Source organism: Chiloscyllium plagiosum, unplaced genomic scaffold (genome assembly GCF_037043375.1).
Source record: "Chiloscyllium plagiosum isolate Xiang-an unplaced genomic scaffold, Cpla_swu_hap1 HiC_scaffold_13, whole genome shotgun sequence".
Taxonomy (NCBI): Eukaryota; Metazoa; Chordata; class Chondrichthyes; order Orectolobiformes; family Hemiscylliidae; genus Chiloscyllium; species Chiloscyllium plagiosum.
The window spans coordinates 54,603,330-54,616,057 of NW_028270151.1; the positions used below are offsets into that span (position 1 = coordinate 54,603,330).

The following is a 12,728-nucleotide window of genomic DNA, read 5'->3' on the forward strand; positions in this document are numbered from 1 at the left end:
TCCAGCAGCTTCTGTTTTTGTTTCTGATTTACAGCATTCGCAGTTCTTTCGGTTTGTAAAATATACAAGATGCATTGCAGCAACTCACCAAGGTTCATTTGAGAGAGCCTTCCAAATCCATGACAGCCACCCAAAAGAGTATGTTCCTACTGTTACAGACTTCATTAGTAAGTGTGTAGAAGGCTGTGTGCCGAAGAAGTTAATCTGAATGCTCCTCAACTGGAAATGATGGATGACCTGGGAGATCCACTCCCTACTGAAGTCCAGGTCTGAGGCATTCAAGTCGGGCAACCCTGACCTATATATGAAATTCAGGTCTGACCCCAGTAAGGCACCAGCGATGCCTAGAGGCAATTTCAAAGTAAACTTGAGACAAAACTAACCACACAGAAACCCATCATTTGTGGCATGGCTTACACAACCTAACAAGTTACAAAGCAAAATCAAACAGATCGTTAGGGAATAACACACCTTGAACTGAAAAGCTCAACAAATCCTATGCTTGCTTTAAACAGAAGGTCAGTGAAACGATGTCACCTATCCCAAAAGCCTCAGATGCACCTACATTCACAGTCACTGCTCCAGATGTTAGACCAGCCTTCTTGAGCATTATCCCACAGAAAGCAACTGCCCTGGATGGGGTCCCTTGTTGTGCACTCAGATCCTGCGCAGACCTGCTGACGGGAGTATTTGCAGACATCTTTAACCTCACCTTATTATGATCTGAAGTCCCCAATTGCTTCAAGAAGACCACCATGATCCCAATGCCAAAGAAAAACCATGCAGCATGCCTCAATAACTGCCACCTGATGGCTCTGACCTCCATCATTATGACAAACTTCAGGAGGTTAGTTGTGGCTCACATCAGCTCCAGCCTACCACATTGTCTTGTTCCTTTGCAATTCGTCTTCTGGCGCAAGAGACTGTCATCATCTCCCTGGCCCTTCACCCGTCCCTGGAACATCTAGATAACAAAGATACTTATGTCAGGCTTCTAATTATTGACTACAATTCTGCCTTCAACACCATAATTCACAACAAAGCCATCTCCAAACTCCAACACGTGGGTCTCAGCTCCCCCTCTGTAACTGGATCCTAAGTTTCCTGACCCATTGACCGCATTCAGTCAGAATAGGCAACAACATCTCTTTCACTATAAATTTTAACACCAGTGCCTTGCAAGGGTGCGTACTCAGCCTCCCAATATACTTGTTATAATGTCACGACTGTGTGCCCAAATTCCACCCCAACACCATTTGCATGTTTGCAGACGGCACCACCATCGTAGTTAGATATCAAATAACAAAGAGACAGAATACAGGAAAAAGATTATGTACTTAGTGGCACGGTGTAAAGATAACAATCTCTCCATCAGCATCAGCAAAATGAAGGAACTGGTCAATGACTTCAGGAAGCAGATTGGAGGGCACACCCTTGCCTGCATCAATGGTGCTGAGGTGGGTATGGTCAAGGACGTCAAGTTCCTGGGAGTGATGATCACCAACAATCTGTCCTTGTCCAGTCATGGCAATGCAATGGTCAAGAAAGCACGTCAACATCTTTACTTCCTCAGGAGGCTAAGGAAATTTAGCATGTCCACAAAGACGCTTACCAATTTTTATAGATACACCATGGAAAGCATCCAATTTGGATGCATCATAGCATGCTATGGCATCTGCTGTTCCCAAGAGCATAAGAAACTAAGAGAAATGTGAACACAGCCCAGTCTACCATGCAAACCAGCTTTCCCTCCATTGACTCCATCTATACTTCCCGCTGCCACAAGAAAACAGTGAACATAATCAAAAACCTCTCCCACTCCGGTTATACTCTATTCCACCCTCTTCCATATGACATAAAATGTGAAAGTTTGAGTACACATACAAACAGATTCAAGAACAACTTCTTCCCCGCTGCCATCAAACTTGAATGGTCAGTCACCATTCTGACTTAGACCAATAGCATAATTTCTTCAGTCACTGGGTGAAAAACCAGGAACTCCATTCATAACAGCAATCTGGGTGAAGAGCATGACATAGACTTTGACAGTTTCAGAAGGCAGCTCACCATCCACTCCCTAAGGGCAATTGAGAATCAGACATAAATATTGGTCTAATCAGTGGCACCCATATCCTATGGATGAATGAAAGGATGTTTCACATCTGATTTGGATGGCATTATTGGTTGACTTTTTGGCAAGGACAGGCCCCATCTAGTACAACATATATCCCTCTTTCCAAAATGCTTATACTCTGGAGAGCTCTGACAGGGCATGATAAAAATGTCCTCCTCCCTTTGGTCCATATCCTGGGGAGAAAAGAAACAGGAATATTTTCTCTATTTCTCATGAGTGAATAATAAAACATGAGTTTTGACTTCTTTGGAGAAATAATTATTAAAAAATAACAATAATATATAACTCTAAGCATTGCAAGTTCTTTCCTGTTAATGAACATGAATTTAATTCTTTCTTTTTTCCAGTACAATACTGTTCTAATTTGGAAGCTTTCATTTCCTGTGCTACAACTAATCTGAATGCATTAGTCGTGGGCTGGAAAGAAAAAGGAACAAGCCCAATGAAAACCACATCCTTCCATGTTAATGAAGGTGTTAATGCATTTGATTACCATCCTGAACTCAACTTAATTGGTAAGGGAACTCAATTTGTCTTCAAGAGTGCTGCACAGAAATGTCAAATATAGTGTAGTTCATATATGAGCAGTTGTACCAGTTGTATAGTACAGTTCAGACTTGCCTGACCCAAATATTAAGGTCCTATCCTGAGGCAGCCATGGAATAATGCAAAGTTAAAATTTAGTTTTTAACTCATAGGGGATATGAGCAAGAAATTGAAACTTCTGAGTATCATTTGATTGCTGTAACATATCTTACAATGTCCCATTTTGGAGTGACATTGATAGAACCTTGGGAAGAAATTTGAACTGCTATTCTATGATATCTTCATATGTTGTAAATTATTTATTGAGTAGAGCTTTTAAAATAAACTTCATTTAAATATTTTAATGTTTATTTAGTTCTTCTGGGTTTTAGAGACCATCTTGACATAGTTTATAAAATATTCTGTTAACTCATTCTCCTCTGCACTGTATCATCATAGCATGGGAATGAAGGGCAGTGGGGTGCATGCCAGGAATACACTATTTGATAATTTTCTGATTTTTGTCAGGACAATTTGTCAAGACATAGTTCACAATTCATGGGCAGAGAAAGATGTACAATTATTTATTAATGTGGGATTTTCTAGTTTATCCGATTTGTATAGGTGGATCCGAGTAGGATGTTTGAACTACATGAGTACTTGAAAGAGAAAGTGCTGGGCAAAAAAACGGTTGGAAATTAGTGGTTCCAGTTGCATTTCAGTCTATGGTAATCTCACCTACGACTGTAGTCAGGGTGCTACAAAGACCTTGACTTGTGTGGGGATGATGGAGGGAAGCAAATCCTCCAGGACTTCTGGCCCTGATAATTATTTGCTGATCTCTGTTCGAAGATACTTTTGAGGATAAGGTGAGGTTTAGCATAAATGTTCTCAACCAACAGTCCATTCACAACCACTTCTAGGTGCAAAATGATTACTGGAGTTAGTTCTTGTATTTGAGGCTGGAGGCTTGAGCTGCTTCTTTAGGTGGAAGGGTGAATTACTCATTTTTAATATTGAGTAGTAATAATTTCAGAAAGTAAATATTTTTGTTATGGAATTCTCCACCACAGAGAATGCTTCAGGCCAAAACATTGAATATTTTCAAGGAGTCAGATATAGTTCTTAGTGCTAAAAAGACCAAATGCTCTTTTGAGTTAAAGTGGGAGGAGGGTGCTGCATTAGGTGATGAGCTATGATCATATTGAATGGCAGAGCAAGCGTAAAAGATCGAATGGCCTACTCCCACTCCCATTTTCTATACTTCTACAGTTTGATATTTGACAAAGAATAGTTATGTCCAGATTAAGGCAGCCACTTGTGTATTGTGATGCTGCCATTAGCGTTGTGACATAGTTCATGATTTACAAAATTGTGTTGAGTTTTTAAATAGATGAATCTGATTTATTGAGGACCACTTCATGAGAGTGTACATTAATTTACTACAGCTACCTATTACAAGGAAATATTAATGTGACATACTGTGATTTGGTCTGCATCATTTTTGACTGTACTGATCTGTACCTTATTTCCAATAGCTTCTGCAGCTGTAGATCATCAGATCTACCTTTGGAACCCTTACATGTCGAAACCCAGTGGAATTTTACAAGGTCATCTCGCTAGTGTAATAGGAGTTCAGTTTAATATTGCACGAAGACAACTCTTCAGTTTTTCAAAGGACAAAGTAAATGCAAACTGATTTTAGTTTACCTTGTATGTACATTTGTATATAATTCTTAAAAGCAAACAAATATGTGGTGGCTGCTTTATAAACTTGCAGACAAAATGTTCAGAAATTTTTGTCTAATAATTTTAACTATTAATGTAAAAGTCTACAAAGTGTTAAAACCAATAGTATAACTAAACTTTAATGATATGAACCAGAATGGCCGTCACTAGTTCGTGTTCTTTGTTTATGTTCACACTATTTTCAGTTCATATATACATTAAACATTGTCAGTTGTGAATTTTATTCATTAGTTGGAATAACAGTTTGAAACAATTTTAGGTATTACGAATATGGGACATGCAGAATCAACTTTGTATCCAGAGGCTTGCTGGAATATTTCCAAAATGCCTGGAATTCCAAACTATTCTTTATTTTAATGAAACCACTGGCCAACTCTTTACCACTTTCAACAATCAACTGACGTTGTTGGAGATGAAGCAAGAGAATAGTCAATGCGTGAAAAGTCATGAAAAGTCTGTTACTTGCGTGCTTTTTAATTCTTTGTTCAAGCAGGTGAGTGAAAGTAGAGACAGAAGTGCAAGACGTTAAGTGTTATGGAACCTTCAGCAGCAAGTGGTGATGGTGTGGGAAGGCACCACAGAGTAGTTAGACCTTCTCTGGAGGAAAGGGTGTCTTTAGGGGAAGGAGGCCTCATGAGGAAAAGAATCAGATAGAAAAACGATTTCCTCAAGTGGGTGGAAATCACAGGCTTGATGTTATGTACATATGGTACCATGTTTTCCTTATTTAACCTTCATTTCCCTTCATGTTTACTATGGTCTGATGACAGTGGAATAGAGAGGCCCTGCTGCATGATCTTTAGACCATGTGTGTGTTCAAATCTCATGCTATATTTCGGGTGCAATTTGCAGGATTTCCACAGCACAGACTTGGCAGATGAAGTTGTAAAAGGCTTGAGATGGAGCCATTGTTGAAGGAATTGAAACTGATATCCATGAGGGACGCCAAAGCTGCAAACTTGCTCCAGTGTCATTGTCAGGCACAGTGGAGGAAACACATTGTTAGGCCAAACTCAGGCAAAGACTCTCCATGTATATTCCATTGTTGCTATGGAGGAAGGAATCAGTATTTCTTGTCAACTATTCTATTCCAATTTTGTTGGGTAGGAAACTGGAAAGAGCGAGGGAAGAGCCAGAAATACCTAATAGTCTCGAACAAGTCATAGGACAGACAGTATGGAAAAGGTCAGGAATCTAACTTCAGGCACAGCAGATAAGGGGATAACTTATGAGAAAGGAGCCAGTCAACAGAGTACTAATGCTGTTGTACTTAAATACACACAGTATACAAAACAAGGTACCTGCACTTGTAGTGCAGATTGAATTTGGAGGGTACGATGTTGTTGGTATCACAGAGATGTGGCTGCAAGGGGATCAGGGCTGAGGAATAAATATCCAAGGATACATGTGTTATCGAAAGGAAAGGCAGATGGGCACAGATGACAGAGTTGCCTTGTTAGTAAGAAATGACATGAAATCAATAGCAAGAAGTGATATAGATTTGGAAAGTGTAGAATTTGTGTGGCTAGAGTTGAGGAACTGTAAAGGGAAAAGGACCTTGATGGGAGACGTGCACAGGCCCCATAGCAGTAGTCAGGATGTGGGAAGAAAATGAAACAGGAGGTAGAAAAGGCATCTCAGAAAGGCACTATTATAATGCAGGTGGACTAGGAAACTCTTATCTGAAACATCGATTTTCCTGCTCCTCTGATGCTGCCAGACCTGCTGTGCTTTTCCAGTACCACTCTAATCTTGACTCTAATCTCCAGCATCTGCAATCCTCACTTTCAACTAGGAAAATCAGTTGAGAGCAGATCTCAAGAAATCTGTGGAATGCCTCTGGATAGTTTGTTTGAACAGCTTATGGTAGACCCCACTAGGGAACAGGCAATTCTGGATTTGATGATGTGTAGTGAGCAGACTTGATTAGGGAGCTTAATGTGAAGGGACACCTTGGGGACAGTGACAATAATGTGATTGAATTCAGCCTGCAGCTTGAGAGGGAGAAGATTGAATCAGGTGTAGTAGTAGTACAATTGAGTAAAGGTAACTCCAAAGACATGAGGGAGAGATTAGCCAGAGTTAATTGGAAGAGGAAGATGATGGAGCAGCAATAGCCGGAATTTCTGGAGATAATTTGGGAGGCATAGCAGAAATTCATGCAAGGAAGAAGAAACAATCTAAGGAAAGGATGAGGCAGCCATGGCTGACAAGAGATTTTGGTCAAGCTAATTTAAAATCTGACCTAGGTTAAAACTGCAGCCAAGACATGTGACTTTTCCACTAAGCTGTGACCTGCAGTTTCCTGTGTTGACCAAATATAGGAGTTTTTACGGTTGTCTGCTAGACACACTGGCACCATATTACTTATATGGAGCATTGTATATGGCTGTTTACGACTTGTTATAAACATTTGGGAGTTGTTGACCAGTAGACTCCATTGGCTGGGATTGGATGGTATGATCAGGTTTGGTCAATTTATTGACTGTATGCCAGTGAGGTTTCTGAAAGGATGATCACATTTTGGAATAAAAGCTACTAGCACAAAGGATTTTGCAGGAGTGAAACTTTAAGACCAACATTTGAGAAGTGCTTGTTGTGAAGTCATCTTCAGAGAAGAAAAAGAACCTACACCAACAGCAAAGTTGGCCACTTCATTTGAATCAGAGTAGTATTTGTTTTGAACCAGACTTATAGAGTTAAATTTAAAGTTTGGGTTAAATCAAAGTAAAGTAAAGTGAAGATAAATGAAGTGAGTTGAAGTTTAAGTTAAGCTGGATAAACTAAGAAGTAAATGTTGCTAGACGTGGTTTGAAACAGCAGAGAACTTTCCTCCAGTTTTCCATTGAAAAAGACAAAGAAGAATGCTCTAGACTTGTGATTCCAATCATTCACTAAATTTATCTAAAATAATTGTTGAAGATTTTAAAATGGCCCACATTAGAAAACATCTCTATAATTTAAAGTTACCATATTTCTGAGAAATATAACTCTTCCTCTCAACAGCATTTAATTCTGCATAAAGCTCCATTCTGTATAGAGTTTGATTGTAACTCATATTTCTAAATGCTTCTCTGGAAGATCTGTTGCAGTTTTGAGTAGTATTCAGTTAAAAAAAAGCATCCATATGTAGCTACTGTTTATCATCTAAATATTTTATTGTTCTCTCAAATAAACAATGATATGATGATTGATAATTATTTAACATTTCCTCCTTGCTTCTTTGTATGATGCAAATATGCCTCAGACTGTCCATGCCACCTCTTAGGCCCCACCACTCTCCATAGTTCCACACACACTTTGCCATATGCCATCTTTTGCCATTTATTCATCCCCCATGGCCTTCATACCCCTATGCAAACCTATGCCCAACTACCTACTCCGCATGACATGTTATATCCCTAAGACAAATTGACATCAACACATGCCAATCTATGCTCCCATCCACCATCCACCTTCATGTCAACAAACTGAGGAATCATACTGAGGTGCCAGTTGCCAAATTAATTTTCAAAAAGTTCTAATTCATAAAACTAATTAAAAACCTTTAAATTCCTTCAGTTGTTTTATCTGTTTCAAAGTTAAAATTGATTTCAGATGTGCAATCCCCTGTGAAAACAATTATATTCATCATCCCACATCAAAAACATTACATTCACTTGGAGTTTCCAAGCAAATTGTGAACTGATGGACACCCCACTGTGATAATGATAAGTCGTGCAATCAATCACACAGCATGAATCCTGTAATGATAACCTTAAGAATTATGCTGACAGGCAGGGTAAAATAATAAGCTCTGTGTTTTTATTTTCAACTGTTGACCTTTTTTTAACATTTATGGAGTAGGAGATTTAAATGCCTTTAAATCTTGACAGTTTCACAGGACATCTCCACTTTTGTGTGCGTTCATGTCCACTGTTACTGCAGGGCACTTTGTCTCTCCCAAGGAGGTTCCTGGATATCTCTAAAGTGGTAACCTTCCTCTTTAAATTACTCCAGCAGTTACACACCATTTCCTCAAAGGTCTGAAGCCCATGAATCATGTTTTGAACATCTTATGAATGAAAATTGGATGAGCTTGAATGTCACTGTAATTTTACACATGCAGCTGCCTCTGTGAACCACAGATGTACAAACTACAACCCATTCCCATTCAAGAAAATGATAGGTTCTGGATTGGGAATGGGAGATAGAACCTTGGGATTGGGCTATAGGCACCATTTTGGCAATGTTGAAAATCTCTTCCAAACTCATGAAAATTTAGACAAATATCCTTTATTTGCAGGTTATCAGTTCAGACACTGGATCTACTGTTACAGTCTGGATGATCGAAACTGGTCAAAAAGTAAAGCAATTTACTGGGTGCCACGACAATTCTGAGATTACTACAATGGCACTGGATGCCTCTGAGACCAAATTTTTCACTGCAAGTGTTGATGGAACAGTGAAAGTAAGATTTACTATGTATTATCTTCTAAATTACTATGAGGTTAAGTTAATTAGTTATGTAAATAACTTGTAATTTTACAAGCTCCATTTAGTGTGAGATAGCCTGTGACCTCATGGTTAAATAGCAGGGCACTCATTGAAATGGTGACTGTAAAACCACATATCCACTTAACCTTTAGATTAGAAAATATAAACAAAGTACATTGGTTTATTGAATAATGTCTTCCTTCCTGAATACTCAAATTCCTAACATTCTTGTCATGCCCTTATCCTGACTGCGTTGCTGTTGAAGTTTACTAAATCGCTCACCTTTCTCCATTTTGTATGCAACTCTTACCCTTTCATCCCATCGTTCTTGACAAACCTTTCAGTCTCCTCAATCCTGTTTACAAGATCTGCATTAGTATAGCTCTCCTATTCTGACCGCTTTTAAACCTGCTCAAAACATTTTGGCATACTTCAGTCTCATCATAATTTCTCTTTAGTGATTTGTTCTCTACTTTTTCATTCCTCTGTAATGATGCCATGTGATGCCATGCATATTTAGAATTATATGAATATAAGCTGTCATTTATATTTTTCAGCAAAAACTAAGTGTGTTTTATGCATTTTTGCTGTGCTTTTTGCACCAGAATGATGAGTTCTAATAAGGGGTGTAAACTTTGAGATATAACTTACCATTTCTTTTTACAGCTGCTACGTGGTTTGCTGTGTTCCTGATTGTCTGGTTTTATTTCAGATGTCTAGCTTTTTATTTTAACTAAAATGTCAGTGTGTGATGTTAAATTCAATTAACCTTAAATAATATCAATATGGTTTAAAAACAACCCTTGTCCTTCTATTTCAAAAACACAGGTATTAACTCATAAGATATAAAATACCTCATTTGTGAAACTATAATCCCTGAAGTTGTACCTTGTATTGACAGATTTGGGATTTTAATGGCCATTGCCATCATAAGCTGAATGCAGGAAGGGATCAAGCAGCTGATATCTCCCAGATCCTGATATTAAAAAGAAGTATTCTGGTATTAGGCTGGGAAAGGTATGTCACGGTCAAAAGATGAAAATCAGAAATGTGTACCTTCTGGAACTAATCAATTTTTCTGCTCCTTTAAGACTTTTTCACATAGCTATTGAGGTAATAATGTTTTAGAAAATGATATAGTATTTTTGTTGCTTCACGCTTTTACAATGCAGGCCAAAATATTACTTACTCCAAAGAGTCCCTCTTCAGGCTTTACTTCAATTTTTGTGTTCTACCTTTTGGGTTTCGGGCTCCTTTTTCAGTTTTGCAAGCATATTATTTGGTAATGTAGCCACATAGTAACAATGCCTTCTATATTGCCAAGGACATATTGAAGATTTGGACTGTCACAGAAGGAGATTCAGAATAATTCATTAGTGTCCTCAATAATCATCACAACACCATTAAACATAAAACCACAGTATAAAAGAAAAAAAATCAGTTTCTTAGACACCACAGTATTTAAATAGGCAAAAGACAGCAGGCATAAGTGAGCAACAATATTTTTTTGAAAAAGAAACTTATGCACTTCTATAGATAAAAGACCATCAACCTAAGAATACTTACTGTGGGCTAGTGAGGTCACAGCTAAAAGTGTACACCTGTTTATAATTCAGTCACAGCATGACAAGTAATTTACAACATTTAAGGCATAATATGTCAATACTTTGAGGATCCATGCATGCTGATCAGCATGTGGATACTGTGACTTCTGGTTCTGCAAGTTGCTGCCATATATAGGTATCAAAGATCCACACAGCAGCAGAAGAATTAGAATGTATGCCTTCAATATATTTTCTTCCATTTAGTGGCTCCTAAACCAGAGCATCTTCAAACCAGAGACACTATATTAATTTGCAAGGAATTCATTAGTTCAGTTGGGTGAATATCCCTTTGTTGAAATATCTGAAACTCTTCTTTTACCTTTCAGACCTTTTGCACCATTTTCAGGACCTCACTTCTCTTCCCAGCCTAACTACATCTCTACCCCATTCTAGCCCCTTTGCATCTCTCCAGCTCCTACTCCTTGCAGTTCCTCTTTCTCCACTTTGCAACATCACTGTTACTCCCCAGACACTTGGCCTCACTCCCTACCCTTATTCCCCATCCCTCGATCACACTCGGCCATTTAGGACTCTGCTGATCATCCCTCCCCAATTTCATTGACCATGATCATTGGTCTCACTCATCTATCTGGCACTGCTTCTCATTCCTGCCTCCACTTCGTCTAGCCTTGCTGCCTTCTGTCATTTACCTTCTGCCCTACTCAACTAACCATAGGCTAATTTGCTCCTGCATTTGTTACTGATGCTCCTGCATTTATTACTGGGATGGCTTTTCTATGTTTGCTCCCTGAGAGTGGATTTTCCCAGGTGATTTGAGGACTTTTGCAGTGGACCAACTTTGTACCATCATGTATGTTAAGTGCTGCAGCTCAGTCCATCACTATCATTATTATTTTCAAATATAACACACTCCCTACGACCAAATATACTCTGCATGTTGGCTACAGTAAATGCAGAAGCACAAACCTGTCCTAGACACTTACCAACATTCACTTATTATTATCACCATAAAAGTTCAGAATTGTAATCCTTTCACCTTTCTGCATTTGGGTTGTGCAATAAAGTCAGCATTGAGAACTTAAGAATCTGGGAAATAACTTGTGCGTTTCTATACAACTCACTCTATGATATGGCAAGTTGAAGTATCCAAGATTATATTATCTCACAACAACCCATTTCTTGTGGAATTAACTAGCAGATATACAGCCATTCTATTGTCGTTGGAGACATTTCTAACTTAGAGAACTCAAAGTCTTAATCTGTAAGTCTGTAGGTTTGCTTCATTGTGCAAATATTTCAATTATTTCTTCCAGAATAATAACTGTCTTCAGAATGGATACACTTACTGAATTTTTCGTTCAGCCTTCAGAATGGAAGGGGAAATCCCAGCATCAAAATGATATCCTTTGTGCAGCATTCTTACCACCTCAAACCCTTGTAACAGGTTTAATGTTTTATTGCATTTTATGTATAGAAATAAGTTTGACGTGGCATTTCATGGACTACAAATTAGAAATAAATAACTACTTGTGTTGTACGAATCATAAATGGTAAACTATTTGGATTAAATAATTCCTTTCATTACTTTCTAAACACTTTGGTCATAGGATGCAGATGTTGCTGGTGAGACCAGCACTTAAGCCCATCCCTAATTGCCCTGGATAAGGTAGCAATGCCTTTTTGAATCCTAGCAATCCTTGGGGTGTAGGGACATGCTGTTAAGAAGTGAATTCTGGGATTTTGACGTGGTGATACTGAAGGAACAGCGATGTATTTACAAATCAGGCTGGTGTGAGACATGGATGGGATTTTGCAGGTGGTGGTGTTCCAATGCATCTGCTGCCCTTGCCCTGCCAGCTGGTAAGAAGTTGTATGTTTGCAAGGTGCTGTCTGAAGACCCTGGAGATTGCCTGCAGTGCATCATATAGACAGTACACCACTGTCACTATTTGCCAGAGATGAATGCAGTGAATTCTGAAGGTGCAAAGGCTGCTTTGCTTTTTTGATAGTGTCAGGCTTCTTGATATTGTTTGAGCTGCTCTCATTCTGGCAAATCTACATGAAACTTGTAGATGGTGGACAGACTTCGTGGAGAAGAGAGATGAGTTACTGACCTCAAAATTCCTAGCTTCAGACCTGCTCTTGTAGCCATGGTATTTATATGGCTTTTATTTTTGCCCATACTGTTTGTGGTTCTATCTCTTCAGCTTTTGTTCCTATCTCCTTTTAAGTCAGCTGTCATCACTACTCTCAAAAAGAAATGTTTTGATTCCACTGTT

The 12,728-nt window shown here is 38.7% G+C and overlaps 1 protein-coding gene across 2 annotated transcripts in view; it reads left to right on the forward strand.

The window, feature by feature from the left end:
• The window catches only part of LOC122556371 (cilia- and flagella-associated protein 337-like), a 53,881-nt gene that overhangs the window by 16,804 nt on the left and 24,349 nt on the right, over positions 1–12,728 (forward strand). For both annotated transcript variants that reach the window (XM_087993615.1, XM_087993614.1), the window contains exons 6-11: positions 2,482–2,649; positions 4,198–4,343; positions 4,668–4,901; positions 8,694–8,858; positions 9,786–9,901; positions 11,763–11,893. In XM_087993615.1, the coding sequence (XP_087849741.1) occupies positions 2,482–2,649; positions 4,198–4,343; positions 4,668–4,901; positions 8,694–8,858; positions 9,786–9,901; positions 11,763–11,893 (960 nt within the window). The remainder of the gene's footprint in view (positions 1–2,481; positions 2,650–4,197; positions 4,344–4,667; positions 4,902–8,693; positions 8,859–9,785; positions 9,902–11,762; positions 11,894–12,728) is intronic.